This window comes from Oryza glaberrima, chromosome 6, assembly GCF_000147395.1.
Source record: "Oryza glaberrima chromosome 6, OglaRS2, whole genome shotgun sequence".
Taxonomy (NCBI): domain Eukaryota; kingdom Viridiplantae; phylum Streptophyta; class Magnoliopsida; order Poales; family Poaceae; genus Oryza; species Oryza glaberrima.
This window is the reverse complement of record NC_068331.1, coordinates 6,147,964-6,170,926: the sequence shown is the minus strand read 5'-3', so window position 1 is coordinate 6,170,926 and position 22,963 is coordinate 6,147,964. Positions and strand designations below refer to the sequence as shown.

At 44.0% G+C, this 22,963-nt stretch overlaps 3 protein-coding genes across 3 annotated transcripts; all 3 read right to left on the bottom strand.

Annotated features, from left to right (window-relative positions):
- Positions 1 to 413: 413 nt before the first annotated feature.
- Positions 414 to 2,509, bottom strand: LOC127776026 ((R)-mandelonitrile beta-glucosyltransferase-like). The gene is made up of 2 exons (XM_052302346.1): positions 1,869 to 2,509; positions 414 to 1,731 (listed from the first exon to the last, which is right to left on the bottom strand). Exons 1-2 carry the CDS (start codon positions 2,431 to 2,433, stop codon positions 788 to 790), a joined length of 1,509 nt encoding a protein of 502 aa, XP_052158306.1. The 5' UTR covers positions 2,434 to 2,509; the 3' UTR covers positions 414 to 787.
- A 4,740-nt stretch (positions 2,510 to 7,249) lies between these two features.
- Positions 7,250 to 7,807, bottom strand: LOC127776331 (linamarin synthase 2-like). The gene has a single exon (XM_052302684.1). The coding sequence runs from the start codon at positions 7,805 to 7,807 to the stop codon at positions 7,250 to 7,252; it is 558 nt and encodes a 185-aa protein (XP_052158644.1).
- Positions 7,808 to 20,558: 12,751 nt separating this feature from the next.
- Positions 20,559 to 21,800, bottom strand: LOC127777228 (protein PHOSPHATE-INDUCED 1-like). Its single transcript, XM_052303787.1, has one exon. It carries the CDS (start codon positions 21,747 to 21,749, stop codon positions 20,799 to 20,801), a length of 951 nt encoding a protein of 316 aa, XP_052159747.1. The 5' UTR covers positions 21,750 to 21,800; the 3' UTR covers positions 20,559 to 20,798.
- Positions 21,801 to 22,963: the final 1,163 nt, after the last annotated feature.

The window sequence follows — 22,963 nt, the reverse complement described above, 5'->3', positions numbered from 1 at the left end:
TCGGATGATTAAACAAAACCATCGATGGTTGAGTGTGCTTGTTGCTCTCTGACCGGCCAAAATTATCATTCGTCACGAGACGTTGCGACTTGCTGGACCGACCTTTCGGTAGGCCTGCCACGGAAAGGGGAAAAAAAAGTTGCTACGGTGGTACAGTATTTATATATCGGAGCTGATAATTGATTGACCGTGGACCGATTCACCGAATTTGTTCTTGTTTACTGTCGCATTTTCTCAACTACTGCTAGTATCTTTGTGCTGTAGTGCGGAGTAGTTTAGTGAAATGATTGTCTCACGTTTCAGTTTGTCGCGCGTTTAAGTACGAAATCTCGGTTTCGACAGTCGATCGAACGCTATCCAAGTAAGGCTTTTTTCTACTCTGCAATCTTCATACAGTAATGTTAAGTCTTTCTCCGACGTCACGGTGAATCCAATTAAAATATTTTTGTTGACGTACAAAGCGACAAAATAAATACAGTAATCGACACGCTAATTACTAGTAATACTACTCTCTCTTCAATCAGCATACAGTTTTAACTAAACAAACCACTGCATTAAGAAAACGTTGTACCGCTATCACTCCTGTCGCTAAAAATCATATCCAAGAACCAGATAAGAACTGAACAACTGCGACTCTGCAACTGCAAGAAATGAAAAGAAGAAGAAAAAAAAAAAGAAAAGGAGAAACATCCAAAGTGCATTTTGCACATGCGTCCGATGAGTGAGCCAGCCAGCCGAACTGCCGAACTTGTCACGACGATGACGTGTACGCGTGTGTGCCATGTCGTCACTGACCCAGCCGCAGCTGCTCGACCAGCTTGTCGAGGCCGCCGTACGACGAGCCGCCCTTCGCCGTCGCCGCCTCCGCCGCCGCCTTCCACCTGGCGGCGTTGCGCCTCATTTCCTTGCCCCTGTCGCCGCCGCCGCCGCCGCCTCCCATGAGCTTCTCGACGTGGGCGGCGACCTGCTCGCGGCGGAGCTCCTCGTCGAGGCGGAGCCCGATGCCCCACTCGTCGCGCACGTACCGCGAGTTGATGTACTGGTCGGCGAACCCCGGCCAGCAGATCATCGGCACGCCGGCGCAGATGCTCTCCGTCGTCGAGTTCCACCCGCTGTGCGTGAGGAACCCGCCGACGGCGCGGTGCCGGAGCACCTCCTCCTGCGCGCACCACTCGGCGATGAAGCACCGGCCCTTCGTCTCCGCGACGAACCCATCTGGCAACGCGTTGGTCACGACGTCGTGGTCGCCGGCGCCGGCGCCGGCGATGAGGCCTGGGCGGATGACCCAGAGGAAGGGGCGGCGGGTGTCGGCGAGGCCCCACGCGAGCTCGGCGAGCTCCTCCGGCGACATCACGGTCAGGCTCCCGAAGCTGACGTACAGCACCGACCCGGCCGGCTGCGCATCGAGCCACGCCATGCACGCCGCGTCCTCCTCCCACAGGCTCAGTCCGCCGTTCGCGCGGTCGGCGGCGAGGGGCCCGACGGTGTACACGCGCGGGAACTCGTCCCTGAGCGCGTCGAGCACGTCGGACTCGAGGTCGTCGAACGTGTTGAGGATGAGGCCCTGCGCCCTGGCACAGCTGTTCGCCTCGTCCTCCTCCACGCGCAGCGCGAAGCTGGTCGGGTCGAGCGTGCGGACGAAGCTGGAGACGTCGCCGAGACGCACCGTCGGCACGCCGGCGATCCAGTCGATCGGCGTGTCCAGGTAACCGTTCGTCAGGTAGCTCTCGTCTGCCATGGCAGGGAAGCAAAAGCAAAGGAGTTTGTTAGTTAGTCGATCACGCGCCAAGTGTGCAAGCATGCGTGACAACAAACACATCCATGGCGATCGATCGATCATGCACGTGCGACGGAGTGATCGCTCGGACCTTTGAGCGGCGTGTACCCTCTCTGCCGGAGCTGGCGAAGCCGGAGCGTGCACGCGAAGCCGCAGGCGCTGGTGCCCCAGAGCACGAACGCCGGCACGCCGAGCTCCTCCGCGACGTCGAGCGCGAAGCTGACGAGGCCACTGAGCACGACGCAGGTCACGGGCGGCACGCCGCCGCCGCTCGCCACCCTCCTCGCGACCTCCACCAGCGGCGCGCCGCAGCTCCTCCGCAGCGACAGGTACAGCCTCACCGTGCTGTCCGGCGCGGCGCGCTCGTCGTCGCGCAGCCCGTCGGGCACCGCCTCGAACCGGAACCCCTCCCGCCCGCGCAGCGCCCCGCCGCCGCCGCGCCGCCGCAGCAGGCGCTCGTGGTTGTGCTCCGTGTTGACGAACGTGACGTGCACCCCGCGCGAGTGCAGCAGCTCGGCCAGCTTCAGCGTCGGGTTGATGTGCCCCGAGCACGGGAACGGGAACAGCATCGCGTGCGCCGCCCTCCTCATCCTCTCTCCCATGGCCAACGCCAACGACAACGACGAACACGACGAGGACGAGGGGGAGTCGCACATGGGAACAGGAGTACGCGGATGCTGCGAGCGAGGCAGCTAAATACTGGAGCAGTAGTAGTAGGGGTCGGGGTCGTCGCGCGCGCGCGTGCTTCGAAGCGGATATATGTGTGACGAGACCTAGATTTGGTCGCGGGACGATATATTCACGGTCTACTAGACAAGATCGCGTCGTCGCAGAATCATATCTCTTCGGCCGATTTTGGTTGGGAAAATCTCCTCCTCACTCTCGCTCGCGCAACCTCTCTCTGGTACACGTGACCGGCAAAAGTTGGTCGGCCCGAGCCACTCCCCGGCACATAGCCGCACGCCGGCGACGACGGCCAAAAACTACCATAAAACTAGCCGACGTTGTAGCGTTCCACACGCGACCGTCTGGCTCGCTACTTCACTGCAGCGAATGCTGACGGCGGCGGCGACGACGACGATTGTGTTGCCATCTCATGGAATTTTTCGGTTTTTTTTTTCTGTATATTATTGATTGATAGAGGAGGCACGTACGCCGCGAGGCCGTCGCGATTCGGCGTACTTTTTTTGTGTGTGTGTAGACAAGGGATGGCGATCACGGCAAGCGACCGTGTCGCGCGCGCAGCAGCCAGCGTCACCCGGCGACCGGAGAGAGGCGCGGCTTATCCCGATCAAATCTTGGGCGGATCGACTGTGTTGTTCGCTTCTGGAGGGAGCAGTGCCTTGGGTCTTGTTCGCATGCTAGCCGGCTACGATGTATACGTGCAACTATTTTTTTTTCTGGGTAATCTTTTTTCCCTGGTTTTACAGAGCGGTCTGCGCTATCTATTGGCTACCTACTGTATTTCCATGGAAATAATCAATGGTGAGCAGTAAATAGTCGTACTAGTAGTACAGTAGCATGTGTACACTGTGTTCTTTTGGTCTGAATGGCTAAATAACGAGGTGATTAGGAATAATTGTTTAATGAATTAATTAACTATTACTCCATCCGTACTCGTAAAGGAAGTCGTTTAGTACAATGTTTAAGTCAAACCTTGGGAATATAAATCATGAAAAATTCTCAAGTTGTTGAGTTTGAAAATGTAAAAATTAGTATATGAATAGGTTTGTCTTGAAAAATACTTTCATAAAAATATATATATCACTTTTCAATAAATATAAAGTCAAAATTGTGTTTTGGAGACCGTTTCGCTATCCAAAATGACTTCTTTTACGAGTAGTATAAAGCTAGAAAATAAGATTGTGTTCGACAGCCATATTTCCGAACTCATCTTTCATCGTTTTCTAAACGCGTCACATTTGGAAAGCTTTTCTATAGGAAAGTTATTTTAGAAAAATATACTCCCTCCACCTACTTTTGATAGTCATATTTCATCTTGGCACACAGAACAAGGATAAGTAATTCTGTTTATCATTTATTTAAACATGCTACTAGTCATTCCTCGTAAACAAGCGATTCATTAATATTTACATTTCTCGATGCCCATGTAGCCAATCTTATGTGGAAGAATGGAGAGTCATGCATTAATTTCGAGAAAGTCATTAAGAGGATACTAGGTAGTTGGATTGAAATATGCCTATCAAAAATAAATTTTTCAGATTTGGAAATATGACTATCAAAAATAGATGGAGGGAGTATTAATATTAATCTATTTTTGAAAAAAAAATTAACTACTCCCTCCGTTTCAGGTTATAAGACTTTCTAGCATTGCCCACATTGATATAGATGTTACGCGCGCGCGCGCGCGCCCACACACACACACACACACACACACACACACACACACACACACACATATATATATATATATATATATATATATATATATATATATATATATATATATATATATATATATATATATTCATTAACATATTTATGAATGTGGACAATACTAGAAAGTCTTATAATATGAAACGGAGGAAGTAATATACTTAATTAATCACTAATGAGTCACTTCATTTTACGTGTGCAGGATGAGTTCCCGACTTTAGGTGCCAAACTCACCCTAAATTTTAAACATTACTTCATAACAAATTCACATACGTTAAGAATATTGTTTATCACTAAAAGAAACGGTGCTAGATATAGTTACCGAATGCTTAGGAATCCAGAACCTCTGATTTCTTCTTCGATTATTTTCATCCAATTTGAATGGGCCCTTAGCTAATCAGCCATTCAACCATCCGTACAAAAGAAAGAACATGGTTAGGCAGGTTAAGTGAGAAGGATAGCGAGGGTGTGAGTTAAGATGGGGAAAGAAAGCGTGTGCGCGAGAAAGAAACAGAGGGCGCATCAACGGGCGCAAAAAGTCACCGTCGCGGGCAGCGGGAAAACAAACAATATCCTCCAGGCCTAACCACTGACTGACCCCAACTTGTTTGCCTCGAACAAACAACCGGGTCGCATCGCACCATTCCTTGATGCCGTCATGTCGTTGCCGCCACAAATATTGTACAAAGCGTAATACTAAAAGCGACACCACCGGCCCCCATCGAGTCGACTCAAACGTGTTCATCTCGCCAACAAATACTCCCCCCATTCGGTATTTAATCAAACATTTTAAAATTTAATCAAATTTATAGAAAAATATACTAATATTTACAAAACAAACATATTACTAAAATATATTTAAATTTACTGAAGCTAATTTAATATTGTAGATGTTGTTAATTTTTTTTTATAAATTTGAATAAATCTAAATAACTTTAAATAAAAAAGTCAAATAATTTATAATATAAAACGCTGTACTGCTAGCTGCTGCTGTCTATTTGCATATTGGCACGAACTCGATCCGGCGAATATCGCGGCATCGTGACACTCCGTGATTCCAAAGCGCAAGCACCACTTTGCAGATGCGATGCTATAGCTAGCTCGCCGCAAGTGATATTCTCTCGCTTTATGTGAGCTTCTTTTTTCTGTATGTGTTTTGACTACTGCTTAAAGTCGCAGAGATGGTACAACTTACAAAGTGAACATAGTTTAATTGTTCTTGTGATGAAATTAGCTTAGTTCACACTCGGAATCAAGTAAGACTTGATATAAATATGTGGTGTATAAATATTTATATTTACGACTAATTATTCTTTAAGTAGTAGACAACGTATCCACCACTATATAGTGAGATGGTTGTGATGATTTCGTCAGTCTCAAATATATCAGCCTATTTTTCAGAGATGTCCATAAGGTGCGAGTGTGTTGTGAGCACCTACGTTTACCTGTGTTTCTAGAAAGAAAAAAAAAGTAAAGATCTTGCAAGTTGAGATGTGTATGTGTAGTTAGGCTGTGTTTAGTTCCTTCTGAAGTTGGAGGTTTGTGTTGAAATTGGTACGATGTGACTGAAAAATTGTGTGTGTATGACAGGTTGATGTGATAGAAAAAGTTGGAAGTTTGGATCTAAAATTTGGATCTAAGAGCACTCCAGCAGGGACCTTAAACCCAGTCCCTAAACAAATTTTGAGGGTTAACATAAAAAAACTAGATCCAGCAGAGACCCTAAACCCAGCCCCCAAAATGAGGAGGCCCTCAGATCCACCCCCAAGCCCCTAGTCCTGGGGGCTCCGAGCACAGCCCCCATCGACCATTTTTCTGGCGCCAAACAACAATTCACTTTCGCGCTCTCGTCACATTCCTGTGCGGCACCGCGACGCTGGATCTCATCTAGGCTCCGGCACCGGCGGCCATCGATTCCCCTGCACCTCCGGCAAGATTGGCACAAAAAGGTGAGAATTTCCTCTACCTCTGTCGCCCATCATCCGCAAGGGCCTCCAGCCGCTGCCCTCACGAGTCCGCCGTCCACACGGTGTCGCACGACCTCCCGCCGTCGGTCTGCACGTTGCTGTCCACACACCACCCCGCACAGCCATGGTCCTCCTGCTGCAGAGCCATCGTCCCTACCGCTGTCCGCCCGCATGCTGCTATCTGCTCGCCGGCAGGAGAGCCAACGGCTGCCCGCCCCCACGCTGCCCCATTGGCCCACCGGATGGAGGGCTGCCGCCTGCGCACTGCCGGAGGGCCACTACTCCAAGCCAGCCTACACGCTGCCCTCTGCTCGCCGCTCTCTGCCCCCTAGAGTTTTCTGGATTGAACTAATCTATGTGGTAGGAGTACTACTAGCAGAGAAGTAGTAGTATTATACTTGACCACTTTTTGTGCTGGACATTGATTTGTTTTATATTTTTTTTAGAACCGTAGGAGTAGTAGACTTCTTCAGTGGTAGAGAAGAATCTCAAACACTGTGCTTGTACTAGTAGCACTGCATTGGATTGTGGAACTGTACATACTAGTAGCACTGCACTGAACTGTCGTTGCTATGGATCAGTAGAGTTATCAATTAGTATGTAGCACTTCTTTTTATAGGCTTTGAGTGTTAAATATATACTCCGTACTGTATTATTATGAATATAATTGTCTAGTTTGTTATTTGAGATAGTGGAAATTAAATTTTCTTATGGAACATTTGTGGTCGCTTCATGGTGCTCGATAGTTTGTTTCGTTGCATTTTCTGTTAACTATGGTTCGTGTTCAATATTTTCTTATAGGACACGTCATTTTCATGTTAAAAATTTTGAATTCAAATTTGAATCATGGTGTTTAAAATTGTAAATTTCAATATGGTTGAATTTCATGCGCTAGAATTATTCATGTTTGAATTATTGTGGTGTTAAAGTAGACACAAACATACAATTTATACTAAAATAAAAGAGAAAAAAAATAGGGGCTAAAATATAGGGGTTACTGCTATAGTTAATGATATTTTTAGAGTCCTAAAGAATTGGTGGCAGCCCCCATTTGATCTTTAAGAGCTCTAAAGTAGGGGCTACTGCTGTAGATGCTGTAAACACAGCCTTACTTGTTAGTACCTTTGAGTGGTACGTAGCCTCTGCGCCTGAGCTCGCGCACGGCGAGGCCGCAGGAGAGGCCGCACGCGCTGGTGCCCCACAGCATGTAGGCGGCGACGCCCAGCTCGGCGGCCACGTCGAGCGCGAAGCTCATCAGCTCGGACGCCACCACGCACGTGACGGGCGGCGGCGGCGAGTCACCGGCGCCGCCGCCGCGGCCGGTGTTGAGGCGCGCGATGAGCCCCCTGAGGTGCCCCGGGCCGTTGGCGCGCACGGCGTGCAGGAGGCCGAAGCCGTAGTAGTCCTGCGCGCCGGCGCGCTCCGGCGGCGAGAGGCCGTCCGGGATCGCCTCGTACCGGATGCCGTCGCCGTCGCGCCTGCGCCCCCGCGACAGCATGAGCGCGTGGTTGCGCTCGGTGTTCACGAAGGTGACCACGAAGCCGGCCGAGCGCAGCAGCCGCGCGAAGTGGAACATGGGGTTTATGAAGCCGGAGGACGGGAACGGGACGAGCAGCGCGTGAGGCCGCCTCGCCGCCGCGGCGGGCAACGTCGCCGGCGCTGGCATTGGCGCCCTACGTCTCAGCAAGATCTGATAACGCAGCAAATGTTAGTTCGTCGCTACTACTCGCTAGTGCAGCTATGCACAATGCATTGCTGCGTTGATCTTAATATAGCAAAGTCCCAGATTCTAATTTCTACGTGTATATTATTTTACTGTGTTTGCTTGCCTCGAACTTGAACAGATCAGCATCTTTTTTCGTCTGGAAACAAACGCCATTGTTTTATTTTTCTGTTCTATTTCGGGCCCCGATATAGTATAATGCAACTATGAGAAAGAGATTCCAATATGCTACATTTGATGTAGTTGCTAATTTTGTCTTCAATATACACATATGCTAGTTGCTAATCGGCATTGACGCCCTACGTCTCAGCTTAATTTGATTCCGAAATCAAAGCATTTCATGTGTATATGTGTTCAGTCCGACGACTTCAGTAGTTCAGTGTTCTCAAAAACATTTGTTTTTTAACTACCCTAACGATTAACAAAGACCCGGGGTGCAACAGGCCGGACATATTGCATCAAGTTGAATAAAAACGAGGTGAAATTGAAGATCAACTGTCAGAGACTAGCTAGCTATGATTCATAAACAATTAAGTTCAACTATATAATTTTTTTAATAGTAAGCACTACGTTCCCGTTCGTTTCGCTGTCTTTTTAATAGTATGTAGCTAGATTCCATTCGTTTCTTAGGGTGTGTTTAGTTCACACAAAAATTAGAAGTTTGGTTGAAATTGGAACGATGTGACAGAAAAGTTAAAAGTTTGTGTATGTAGGAAAGTTTTGATGTGATAGAAAAGTTGGAAGTTTGAAGAATTATTTTGGAACTAAATACGGCATTATTAAGGTACAGATTTTATCTCGGTTTCTATTAGTGTGTTTTTCAACTTGCTAAAGGTATATTTTGTGTGAAAACTTACTATATAGAAGTTTGTTTTAAGATATTAGATAAATCTTTTTTTTAATTTTATAATATTAAAACCTAATGAATCATGTGCTAATGAGTTTCTCGTTTTCTGTGCTTTTGCTTCGATTTTATCTTAATCTATCTCAAACACCACCATTTAAAGGGGGGATAGAAGAGATAGAACTACCCCTACATATAAAAGACATGTATGTAGAAATGACTAAAATCAAGCAAAAATCTGACACTATAATTTTAGCAAAACTAACATTTCTTTTAGATTGCATCCTCCTTTGTCCTCCCTCCCTTGAACGATTTGCCTTAGTACCAACGATGTGCCTCGGTATACCACCGCTGAATACATTGCTACATGGTCTACCACTATCGATCATTCTCCTAATCACTTCGTAGTTCGTACCATATATATGCCCCTGCCAACATCTCGTCTACGGGCTCTATGGTGCCGCTTGCCTGGCTAGAACCTCCCTAATCATCTCTAAGCCTGAAGAAAGCGTTTTTCTCCTAACTGCAACACCTCCTCCAGTCCCAAACCCTAATCTAGCGCACTAACATCATGTTGTCACGGTGAGAAAGACGCCATTGGCACATATGATAATTGAAGCATAAAACTCCTCATTTCGTCATGCTGATGAAAAATAGATACCCCCCACAACCCCTCTCATATCAAGCTTAAAGATGGTGTGCATGTCATTCAATTGCAATTCAATGGTTCCAAGCTAGGCGACTTGCAGTACTCTAGCCTCTTTTTAGTACAGAAGCCTTAAGACTATACCAAAAAGTAGGGCAATATTTGTTCTTTAGAAACATAATACAAAGGCGGATGCTCATGCTTCGACAGCAAGAAAGACGCCACTCGGAGAGAGGACGATTGAAGCATGAATCTCCTGCTTGTTTCGTCGCGCTAATGAAAAATAGACCCAGCCCCTAATCCATCTCATCTCAAGCTTAAATAAGATGTACGGGTTGTTCGATTACAATCCAATGGTTCAAAGCTAGGTAATTTAAAAGGCAGTCCTCTATCCTCCTTTTAGTACATGAACCTAAAGATTATATACCAAAGTAGCTAATACTTTTTTTTCTTTAGAAGCACAGTATTGTCGATGGGGGATACCCGTAAACCGGATCAATAAGTTATTGGGGTATGTTGGTACGAGAATCTACACGATACGGCATCAAGAAAACAAGAAGATAAGGATTATACTGGTTCAGACCCCTCGTAAGGTAATAGCCCTAATCCACTTTATACGAGATTGATATGGAAAGAACACGTATTACAATAGAGAACCGACGATCCCAAGATTACCGGCGAGATCCTTGTCAAGATGGTTTCGACGAGATCCCCCCGGCGAGTAGGCTTCATGTCCTCCGGATTGTAGACTATGGTGGTAGTGTTGGCACTACGATTCGATGATCTGAACCCCTCAGGGGGTGTGCCTTTTATACCGTGAATCATCTTACACTACACCACAACACTAAAAAGAAGACAGTCGTCTGTCGGTAGAAAAAAATTTAGATGTCACTTTGTCTGTCGGAAAATATCCTGTCACACAGTCTGTTGGTAAAAATAAATTTTTTTAACACACTGTCTGTCGGTAAAGATTAGTGGCAAGTTGTCTGCCACTAATTGATCTGTCCCGTCCAATTGTCTGTCGCTATATCTGTAGATGCCCAGGCGAAAAAAAAGGCGCGGCCCAAATGTATCGGCGGGAGAAACGAGCGCTAAACAAAAAAAGGAATGGCGCGGAACAAAATTTTTAGCACCAAAACTCCAAACAAACAGACCTCTCTTCTCTCTCACACACTCTCTCTCAGAAACCTGAAAAAATCCCCACTCCAAGACCTAGCAGGTAGCAGCACCGCCTCCGTCTCCGCCTCATCTCCTCCCCAACCAGCAGCGCCGCCGCCGCTTCCTCTCCAAGCAGCGCCACCACCTCCTCCTGTCCCCTCCTCCATCTCCCCCACATCATCCACGATGTATTGCCCCCGGTGGTTCATCCATGTGGCCCATCCCACATGAATCCACCATCTCCACGCCCCCAAGGTGGTTCCTGCAGGGAGGTCGCATTTGGCTGCGATTCATCACCAAGAACACGACCTCATCACTCCTAGGGAGCCACCTGCATCTGTGCTCACCAGATCTGCTTCACCTGAGGTTCTGGGCACCGTCGTCCCTTCTTGAAGCTCAAGACGGCGTTTCTTTGTCCACTGCAATCAACAACACAAGGTCAAGCTTGTCCCCCCATTCCCTGCTTCCTCTTCCCCTTCCCTCCTAATGTTTCTTCCCCCTTATCTTAACTTTATTCCCCAGGCAGATGTGGTGATGGAGCAGAGTTCATTGTTGTTTGTTCTGTTTTATGTTCAGTCTTGTGCTAAGATTTTTAATTTTACTAATGGGGTAGAAATGATAGATGATGGTTCTTACTGTCTTTGTAAAAGGAATATTTTTCCAATTGGTTGTTGTCCCATCCCTTCTGAGATGTTACTACTCATGTGTGCTTATTTCACCCTGGCATAACCAATTTTCTACCTTTTCCATTGCAGATCTATCTTCAGTAGTTATGGTGGAATTTGCTTAATTCTTGTCTACTTGACCTCCCCGACATATTTAGCTAGGTATGGAAGTGGAACTCCTTCTCTGTTTATTAGTTTATGACTAGGGGGCTCCTCTAATTATGTAAGTAAAGCAGCAGACCATCAAATGCGAGCATCCATTCTTTGTCTGGATTTAGGTGTATAGCTGCCTTTTTATTTGTGCTAACAATTAACAAAATTTACCTTAAGTGATATGGTATCTAACTAACCCATTGTACTGCATATAAACAGGGTGATTACTTGATTTTGTTTATGGTATTTCATCTGAAAATACAAATGTTCAGTGGCTTAAGTAAAAAGAAATACAGATGCTCTTTTCTGAACCTGAGGATTGTCACTCAGATTATTTAATTTTTCAATTGCATTGCACAAGAGCAAAATATATCGCAGAGGTTGCATTTAAAATTTTGTATTTATTATCCAAAAATGTAGAAGGTCTTGCTGAGTAATCAGAGACACCAACAAGGTTGGAAGCAAACCAGAACAAATTAACAAGCAAACGCACAACTAAAAGGTACATATGTGTTTCCCTTACTCTTTGACATCAGTTTTTCTTACTTCTATGTGGTTTACTAACTACTTTTACATACTTTATTTTTTTTTGCACGATATTTTGCCTTTTGAATGTATGACTGGAATGCTTGTTGAGCTTGAGAGCTATGGCAACCATTTGTGTTTTTGCAGTATCATAACAAATATTTGCATTTTATATTCAGACATTTAGTATTTCATTATAAAAGGCAAGCATGGATAAAAGATGGATGGATCTGCCTAGGTACAAACACACAATTACTAGCATGGAATTGTTTAGCCTCACTATCTTCATTTGTCCAAACTCTAATAATATAGTATTTCAGGAGCACAACTGAGTACAGACGTGGTGTCAATAACTTCATAGAATTTGCTTTTACTCATTCAGCAAAAGGAAATAAAATACTGTGTCCTTGCAAGAAGTGTGTTAATTGTTCATGGTTGGAAGCAAACATTGTAATTGAACACCTGATATGTGATGGATTTAAGCATGGGTACCGGCTGTGGATTTTTCATGGGGAAGCATCATCTTCTGCACATTGCACTACACATGAACAAGTTCAAGTAGAACAGAGGGCAGTTGATCGCGATGAAATTCCTGAAATGCTTAGAGATATGGCATATGGTTTAGATCAAATGGGGGAGGGGGGTGCTGCTGATGGCAGTTCAGGGGATGCCAATAATGATGTCGATGATTTTTATAGATTAGTAGATGATGCAAGTCAGGAGCTGTACCCTGGTTGCAAGACCTTCTCTAAACTAAATTTCTTAGTCCGTTTGCTGCATACAAAATTTCTAGGAGGATGGAGTGATAAAAGCTTTGACATGCTACTGGACTTACTTAGAGAGGCATTTCCTGAAGGTGCAGCACTACCTAAAAGTTTTTATGAAGCAAAGAAGACCATTAAATCTCTAGGTCTTGGCTACATTAACATTCATGCTTGTGAAAATGATTGCATATTATTTTGGAAACAGTATGAAAATTATACTTCCTGCCCAAAATGTAATACTTCTCGATGGAAGATGGAAAGAAAGAGTCTTGATGGAAAACGTTTCCACAAAGTTCCTAGAAAAGTTCTTAGGTATTTCCCAATTAAGGAAAGACTTCAAAGACTATACATTAACCCAGAGATGGCCAAAAATATGAGGTGGCATGATGAAGGACGTACAAAAGATGGATTGCTTAGACATCCAGCAGATTCTCCAGCTTGGAAACACTTGGACACAGTCCATCCTACCTTTGGTAATGAAAGTCGTAATATAAGATTAGCGTTAGCTACTGATGGCTTCAATCCCTTCAGATCCTTGAATTCTACCCATAGTACTTGGCCTGTTATTGCAATTCCATACAATGTGCCACCCTGGATGTGTATGAAACAACCTAATTTCATCCTATCACTGTTAATTCCTGGTCCAACTGCCCCTGGTAATGATATGGATGTCTACATGGAACCATTAATAGATGATTTGGAATCTCTTTGGCGTGAAGGCATTAGGACTTATGATGCTTCTAAGGGTGAATTTTTCCAACTGCGTGCTGCAGTATTAACCACCATATCAGACTATCCCGGCTTAGGATATTTTCATGGATGCACAACTTCAGGTGAAGTTGCTTGCACTGATTGCCACATAGAAACCGGTTATACAAGGCTATCAAAGGGCAGCAAGAGTTCTTACATGGCACATCGCAGGTTTTTAGATGCTGATCATAGATTTAGATCAGATACAAAATCATTTGATGGCACAACAGAATTTAGACTAGCACCTTCTCCTCTTTCTAGTGAGGATGTTTTGAGGCAGACAGAACATTTAAATGTAGTTTTTGGCAAGGACCCAACAGGAAAAAAACCCACAACTAAGAGGAAGAGAGGAGACCCACCAATATTGTGGAAAAAAAGATCTATCCTTTTCAGGTTACCCTATTGGAAAGATGTTATGCTTCGACACAGTTTTGATGTTATGCACATTGAGAAAAATGTTTGTGATAATATAATAAATACACTTTTGGGAATAGATGGAAAGTCCAAAGATAATCTGAATTCTCGCTTAGACCTCCAACTTCTGGGGATAAGGAAAGATCTTCATCCTGTTAAAGTTGGAGAAAAATATTTCTTACCTCCTGCTCCATACACAATGAGTCCAGATGAGAAGAAGATGTTTTGTGAAGTTTTGAAGGGAGTGAAGTTTCCTGATGGGTATGCGTCAAATATACACAATAATGTTCGTGTTAATGAGAAAAAGCTGGTTGGGTTAAAGAGCCATGACAACCATATTTTGCTGCAACACTTGCTTCCTCTAGCGATCAGAAGGATCTTGCCTGAGAGAGTTTGTGCAGCGCTGATCCGTGTGAGCAACTTTTTCAAGCAAATTTATTCTCCAGTGATACGCATAAGTGATATGCAGAAGCTTGAGGCAGAAATAGCTGAAACCTTGTGCATCTTAGAGACGATATTCTTGCCATCCTTTTTTGATATTATGGTGCACTTGACTATTCATCTCCCTGCCCAAGTGTGTCTCGGTGGTCCAGTATTGTACCACAATATGTATCCAGTTGAGAGGTAATTTTGTAAAACATTTTTTTTGAAAGAAAACTATGTTAATTTGTTTGAAAAGGCTTTGACAATTAATGTACCCATTATCTGTAGGTTTTTGATGAGATTGAAAGGGTATGTTCGTACTAGAAGTCATCCAGAGGGTTCTATAGCTGAAAGTTATATATTTGATGAGAGCCTTACATTTTTCTCTCAATATCTGAATGGTTGTGAGACTAGATATACACGAAAAGACAGGAATGATGATGGCACCACAAATATAAATTCTGGTATCAATCCATACTTTTCAAAAAATATTGGGCGAGGCTTGGTTGGCAAAAGTGCAGTTACTTTAGATTACCAAGCATGGGTTCAAGCTCATAGATACATCCTATTGAACTATGATCATATAGAGCCATTTATAGAGTAAGTTATACACCTTAGTTATATTTTCTTTTATGTATGTATCTGTAGCAATCATGAATTGTTCCTTGCAGCAAGCACTTGGAATACCTTTCAACTAATTGTCGAAATAAGCGTGAAATTGATCGTTTGCATCATGAAACGTTCCATGATTGGTTCAGGCTTCATGTAAGTTAAAAAGTGCTTATCTATGTGAATACCTTGTAGCACAAATATTTTGGAGTTGACCATATCATTCAATAACTACAGGTAGCTGAATTAACCATGAGTAGTGAGCAAGTAAGTGATGAAGTGCAAATTTTAGCTAAAGGCCCTCTATTATTTGCAAAGAAGTACAATAGCTATGCAATAAATGGATATAATTTCCATACAAAGGCTTATGATGAGGGTAGGTCTGTTCAAAGCAGTGGGGTAGCTATAGTGGCAGAGACTTCTTGTTATATTGGGAACAATGAGAGCCCTATGATTAGAAAGAAGACATATTATGGGATTATTACAGAAATAATAGAGTTGGACTATTTCCGCAAAGGGAATATTGTTCTTTTCAAGTGTGATTGGGTTGACAACCGAGTAGAAGATAAATGGGTGAAGGTAGACAAATTTGGTATTGTTAATGTGAACTTCAAGCATTTATTCAACACTGGTGAAAAGTTAGCAGATGAACCTTTCATATTAGCCTCACAAGCTATTCAGGTTTACTATGTAATGGATCCACTAGAAAAGGATTGGTTTTCTGTGAGGCAATCTAGGCCACGAAACTGCTATGACCTGGCTGAAGATGAAAATGAACATTTGGAGAACAATTCCGAACTTACAAGCCCATATGTTAATCTGAGCAATAATGCAAATTTTGGTGTGATTGAGGATGGCAGTCATTTTAGAAAAGATTTAGGTGGTTCTATTGTTGACCTAAGTGAGAAAGGGAAGTAAGTGTCATTTGTTATTTACTATATGGTACTGCTGCTACATGTATGTGTGTGCATGACTAATTACATATGCTGACATATCTACTTTTGCCTTTCAGGAGAAAAAATGCGAAAAGGAGGAGGAAGTAGGGATGGCACACCTATGAATGACTATGAAAGGAGGAGGGATCAAAATGTTGCTGAGAACAAGCGCAGGATACAAGTTCTAAATCTAGAATCTATCCTAAAGTCTATAAGGACTGAAGGAGCTAGCTCTTCACAGCAAGCTAAGAAAACTAGCAAGGTATGCTGATATGTTTTTATTTTTTTTTGATGCATTGCTATTAACAAAATCATAGTGGTTTAACAAGTATTTTGATATTGTAGAAGAGAAAATGCATTAGCTCTGTGCCAATCGAACCTCGAAATCTACGCCCCAGACTAGCAAGAATTGATACAACAAATGAGCATGTAGGACATAGTGATCTGCACCCTAGGCTACCAAGAAATGGAAGTACTAATGGTCCTGAAGGACAAGATGAAGGTCCTCAACCTGTGGCTGCTGAACAGAATGGGGGTATGGTTTTCTTTTATTTTTATAAATATGAGCAATTCATATATTTGATTGACTAATTAACTGACTTGCAAATTTCAGATTCCAACAGAGCACAACCAAAGAAACGAGAAGGAAGAAAATTCACTAGAAAGGATAACATATGGTTTAGAGAAGAAGACGAGCCACTGATCAAGATGGAGTTCAACGAATTTGATCAGCCAGTAGGGAAAGCTGCTAAAGAGTTTCCACATGTTGTTGGTACACTTGTAAGAACTAAGGGTTTCCCTCTCAATCATGATGACTGGAGACATGTTGATGAAGATTCGAAGCAGTTCATTATCGATGCTTTGGAGGTATGACAACTAATATATTTGTTCTATTATCGTGCTCACAATCAAGACTTCAAGACATGGTACTTTTTTTCTTTATACAGATGCCCTTGTTTTATTATAATAATGTAGCTCCTGTTATTCTCTGCTCTTAGCTAAGCTTTTATGTGCTATATGTCTAGGTGTAGGAACTGATTTTGGATTATTCTTTTGACCTAATGGATGTAACCTTTCTTGGCATAGTGCGTATATGAGATGGATGAACGGCTTGAAAATTATTCTTTGGCTACTGCTGCGAAGAAGTGGAAGGATTACAAAGCTGATCTGAAGAAAGCCCATTTTAATGAGACAAAGACTGAGGAGGAACTTATTGCAGCTTGTGATAAAAGAGTGCTACCTGAACATTGGGAGTGGCTTGTCCATCATTGGCTATCACCAGAAGCACAGGTACACTGATGATTAAATCATTAATTGTTTTCCTTGTTGTTTGTTTAATTAAATTTATTTTTGAAGGCTCGTAGCTTAAGAGGCAAAATGAATCGTGGCAAGGTATTAACTCCACATACCTCTGGTAGCATGACATTTGCTCGTGCCCGACATGAATGGGTAAATTTATCAAACAATTTTTTTTTGCTAGTATTCACTCCATTTGTGCCTTTTTGTCACTAGACTGTTTCGATGAATGCAGTTTGTGGAACATGGTTACAAGCCACGCAGAGATGAGATGTATATCAAAACCCATACACGTAAAAATGGGACTCCATTGACACAAGCTGCAGAGAGTATTGTAAGCTAGTCCAACTTTACATCTACATTCATTCATATTTTTTTGCTGCTAAAATTGGTTCTGTTCTAGAGAAAACTTCAAGAAGCAACCACAAAGTATCCAGAATTGAGAGAGAAAACTGTGCAGGAAGGTGATGTTTTCTCTCATGTATTTGGACGTGAGCCAAGGGGGTATGTTCGCTCTATTGGTTTAGGACCTACACCCTCTACTTTGGGCATTCATGGGCATCGCAAATATACTCCAACAAAGGTTCAAATGGCAATTCGTGGTCGACAAAAAGCTGAGCAAGAGGTCACAATGCTTAAAGGAACTGTGGACGAGCTACGGGATGAGATTGTAGAGTTGAAGCGGATGTTCTATGCTAGTCAAGGAAGAGAAACTACACCAAATGTTGGGAGTCCTCTTGAACGTGGTTCCAATCCTACACCCAGCGAGGATAGTGTGGATGTAAGTGAGGCTGAGTATGACCAAGAAATGAATGACCACGAAGTGAGAAACCATGACTACAGGCAGCATGTAAGCAACAGTCTCTAACGGTGCTCTTTTCTCACTTTGAATATTCTTTTATAAACAATCTGCTATATTGTTGTAGGTCAACCAACAAGTGAGTGACCAAGAACTGAGCAGCCACGCTTACAGGCAGAAGGTATGCAACATTAGCTATTGGCTTATTTTTCATCTTTTCATATAGATCTTACTGAAAAAAGTGACAAACTTTAAAAATGTGTAGTTACCACGTAGGAGAGCTACGATCCCCGAAGGAAGACATGATGGGGTATAACTTCTTAGATATTCTTGCTGTCAATGGTTATGTTTTGGCCCCAGCCTAATAAATTTAGACTCGTCCTACTTTACAATGTTTCTGTTTTTGGTTTCGATCTAATAAATTACTTGTTATATTCTTCTCTAAACCTTGTGCCACATCATTGTAGGTTGATCAACAAGTGAGTGATCATGAAGTTAGCAACCATGCTTACAGGCAGCAGGTATGCAACACTTTGCTATTGGTTCTAGATTGTTTTTATGTGTTTTATGTCGGACTAAGTAAAAAATGGTGACACTTAACTCTATGAATGTGTAGTTACCACGTAAGACAGTTGCAGTCCCAGAAAGAAGAAATATGGGGGTATAATTTCTTACAAAGTCCTTATGTTAATATCTATGTTTCAGCTTTAGTTTGATAAATAAATTGTAGTCCTACTTTTGTGAAAACCGTGTTATATTGTTGTAGGGTGGCCAAGAAGTCACACTTCTTTCTCTTGTGGCTCCATACAATCTTCCTGTGGCGAAGGCTACTGTGCAAACAAGTAACCCCGGTACATTGGTGGGTGGAACTGCTCTTGGTCCAAGATTCTATGAAGTGGTTGTGAACTCAGTCATTAAAAGGGATGTAGTGCTTCCTCGTCCATATGGGAGCATACAAACAATGGCAAATGCTTTCGGGCGATCAATTGCTTGGCCACGTACTCATGTAATGTATAGGCTAAATTATTTGTGTTTTTACCTATGTGTGATCTGCATATATACTACTAACTCCTATTAACTTTTTATAGATCAAGTACGATGAAAATGCAGCACTACTAACTCGGGATCAGTCAAGTATGCACTCTTTTGTCTAATTATAGACACTATCTAAAGTTGATAATGCTTCACTCATTAAGTTTACTGTTTTACTTCCTTTCGAATTCTTCCGACTACTCCAAATATTCACTGATTGTCAACTAGATTGAACCTTCACAAAAATTAAACTTGTGTCTTGTATGGTGCTTGTAATATGTTATAATGTAGCAATCAATTACTGAATCATCGGTTGTTGTATGGCTTACACTTGTCTTGTATAAACCCCTTATGCATTTTATTTTTCAGGTAGTGGTAGGAGCTGAGCTCACAGCATGACTGAAGACTTTGGAAGGTGGAGACTCATGGATTGCTGTGTGAAATCTTTTGAACATATCTAGGTGTAGCATGTGGTATATTTTGATTAGGAGCGCTTTAAAACTGTGACATTTAAAGTGGACCTAAATCTAAAGTACTATATTTTGGTTAGGAGTACTATACTGTTATCTTGGAGATTCCAGTTTGCTAGGATTAAGATATATAAGCTCATCGATTTATGGTTGTAGCTTTGCTGCATACAGTGGAGACATATGAGCATACTTATTATTTTGTGACGTGGGGATCTATATGGACCTAGTTATGGAAGTTATGGTTAATGTGTTGTTACTGATGGATATGCCACAAGATTTCCTTCTAGCCTGTTGATGGCATTGATGTGCTTTACTACATATCTATGAATGAAAACTGGGATCGCATTGATGCGCTTTACATGCATGTCTATGAATGAAAACCGAAGGCACAGAAACATCTTGTGGAAGCAAAAGCATCACACAAGTGAAATATTTTCCATGATATTTGAAATTCTTCAAACAGAATAAAAAGTGCAGAATATCTCCTAGGAATTATTTAGCAAAGAGTTTGCCAGGAAAACAAAGAATAAGGGCAGACATCTGCCGGGAGTGAAATTTCTGTCAAGGTGTATTTGTCTGTTGGAAATTATCTTGTCTGTCAGGAAAAATACTGAACTACCGACAGACATTTGCCGCCAAAAAAAAGGTCTGTCGGTAGATGTTTTTCTCGACTGCTGGACCCCTGGCAGACAGTCATGGCAAACTGTGTGTCGGTAGTAGTCTTTACCGACAGACGGTTTGCCACTGATAGCTACTTATCCCAACAAATCAAGTGTTTCTGTACCTATGTCGTGGTGTAGTGTTAGTCTCCAAGTAAAACTCAGAGACTATGAACCCTGCATGATATGGTATAAACACAATCCTCTCCAAGTAGAACTCTACTGTTCACTTGTCTGTAACGATAATTTCCATAATCTCTTGTTAATTCCCTTATCGTATACGGAAATATACTGTACGTATGAAGGTATACCGTATTCGTATATTCTATAAGTCGTAATATATGAGGTATACCTTATCCGTAACCATGATAGGTATAAATACATACGCTCACCCCTCTAAACGTACACATGCTATCCTACCATATCAAGTTTAAAATCCAAATAAACCGGTTTCACCACAAGAAACCTAACCGCCAGTTGAACTATGTTAACTCCACCAGAAATACTTGTTGATGTTCACTTCAAACACAAAACAGGTTATATCTTCCCAAAAGTACATTTGGACACGCGCACTCGTCAAATGCATACCTGCTCACACAGTTGAGTTCTCTCTACATGCCTAAAAAATGGGTGTATACCAGAACCAAATCAAGTGGATTTTACAACCACGCCGCATAAACCATGTGCCCACAAACCAACCAGCTTGTGTGAAGGAAACAACGTTGTTACTGTAACTTTCATGGTTATTTACACCTTAATTTGAAGCGCACACCCTCTTCCTCGACTTGCGCTCTACACCAACGTGGTGCAACGGGACGTCGCCGGATCGTACACGGCGGGGAGCAGGTACTTCCGGCCATGGGCGCCGACGGCGTTGTAGCTGCCACCGGTCGTCTCGTCGACGAGCACCTTCCCGGCGTACCCGGGGTACGAGTCGCTCCCGTACGCGCCGGCGCACGCCGAGCACGCCTCGAGCGCCGCGTCCTTGTCGCCGAGGTAGTAGCCGTCGCCGAACGGGTTGGTCACGGCGCCGGCCAGCACGCCGGCGAGCGTCGCCACCACGCCGTCCGCCCCGACGTCGCCGTTGGGCGGGACGAGCGCCGCCTCGCCCTTGGGCCCGTACGGCGGCTTCGCGAACGGCCACGCGCACTGCCCGGGGCACTGGCGCTCGGCGTCGCCCGCCCACGCGTACGCGTACCCGGCGCCGGCGTCGGAGCCGTGGACGCCGCAGCGCGCGCTGCAGAAGCCCTCGACGGCGACGTCCCGGTCGGTGAGCACCACCACGAGGTCGCCCCTGTCGGGGACAACCCCGGCGGCGAGCTGGAACACCTCGACCAGCGTCAGCGACTTCCCCAGGGAGTACTCCTCGTCGGAGGTCTGGTTCGCGAGAACCACCCGCGCCGCCGTCGTCACGTTCGTCGCGTTGGACGACAGGTAGCCGGCGGCGATGGCGCCCCACCACTGCGCGGCCGAGGGCGTCGTCGCGTTCGGTGGCGTGGCCGTGAGGGAGAGGAGGAAGTCGACGACGATGGCCTTCTGCGCCGGCTTGAACTTCCCGTACCACACGAGGGTGACGGGAATGTCGCCGCCGAGCACGGCGCCGCCGTGGTAGGAGATCCCGTCGCCGACGTGGCTCTTCAGCAGCGCGGGCACCCTCCGTGCCGCCATGGACACCCCTGCCAAGCTCATGACGACTAGCGCCGCCACCATTGCCACCACCTTCATATCAAGCAAGTTACCCATTTGATGCAGCAACCACAGCGCGCGCGTGTGCAACGAAGCACAATACAAACAGGAGAGACGAATTGCTGTGACACGCTTGGTGACACTGACACCGAATTTATAGGCGACGATCACATGCAACGGTGGTTCTCACATTGCGATCGAGAAATGTGACGCTTCCGGCGCGGTGCAGCAAAGTCTCGATCCAACCTGGGCGTTCGACGCGAGCGCTAGCTGCACGATATTCGAGGTCAATGGTGCGTGTAGTGTATGGGGGTACAGCGAAACGTGGCTGGCCGGCCGCGAAGATTTCGCGACGACGACAATGCAAGCTAGCTAGCGAGGAAAGAAAGCTCTCGTGATCGTGTCGTAAGAACGACACTTCCACAGTCAAATTAGCGTGGCGAACGAACGACCTGCACACTTGCACGTAGCTTCGAGAACCGGAAATTTACCCGACATGCATGCCAGCTTTCATGCGTAACATTCTGCATGGAGGACAAGTGCACAACTTGTGTAAGAGCATCCGGAGCGTGAGATTTTAAGCTGCCACAAGCTAGAAGAGAAGAGGAGAGGAGAGGAGAGGAGAGGGGGGAAACTGTTTTAACAGATTAGGTGGACATCTATCTATTTATCGTATGTTATTTTAATGATTATAAAAAAAATAAAAAAAATATGAAGAAGATAGATCAATATGTAGTATATCAATCCACAAACATGCAAGTTAAAATTCAACTTCCATAAGTTATAGCAAAAATAACAAATTTAACATACTTGTAGAAGTTGAATTTTAACTTACACATTTGTGAAGTAATATATTACATATTTATCTATCTTGTCAATTATTTTGAAAAATTTTCGTAACCATCTAGTTGACATCCAATAAACGGGTGGACGTCCACTCAAACTATTAGAATCTATCTCCAAGAAGAGAGAAGACGATGAAGTTGGCCAGCCTATACATTGTAGGATTTTTGTAGCCGATCTTATGAGTAGTGGATTTTTGTCCCTCGAGAGGACATCCCCTCCTTTTGTGCATGTCATTTAAAAAATTACTCCCTCCATTCCATAATATAATGCACAACTATATTTTTTGGATGTTCCATAATATAAGGCATGCATGCATACATACAATTAATTAGTACCTCTTTTTATTAAATTATTACTTTTTTAAATCCTCCACCCTCAAGATCTCTAATTCTATTGGATACATGCATTATATTTATTAGGGTGAT

Bases quoted from the DNA above. Each gene is read 5' to 3' on its own strand.
- LOC127776026 (XM_052302346.1), bottom strand. From the start codon at position 2,433: ATGTGCGACTCCCCCTCGTCCTCGTCGTGTTCGTCGTTGTCGTTGGCG. The intron at 1,732-1,868 runs GTCCGAGCGATC...CTGCCATGGCAG, and splicing joins AGGGTACACGCCGCTCAAAG to ACGAGAGCTACCTGACGAAC.
- LOC127776331 (XM_052302684.1), bottom strand. From the start codon at position 7,807: ATGCCAGCGCCGGCGACGTTGCCCGCCGCGGCGGCGAGGCGGCCTCAC.
- LOC127777228 (XM_052303787.1), bottom strand. From the start codon at position 21,749: ATGGGTAACTTGCTTGATATGAAGGTGGTGGCAATGGTGGCGGCGCTA.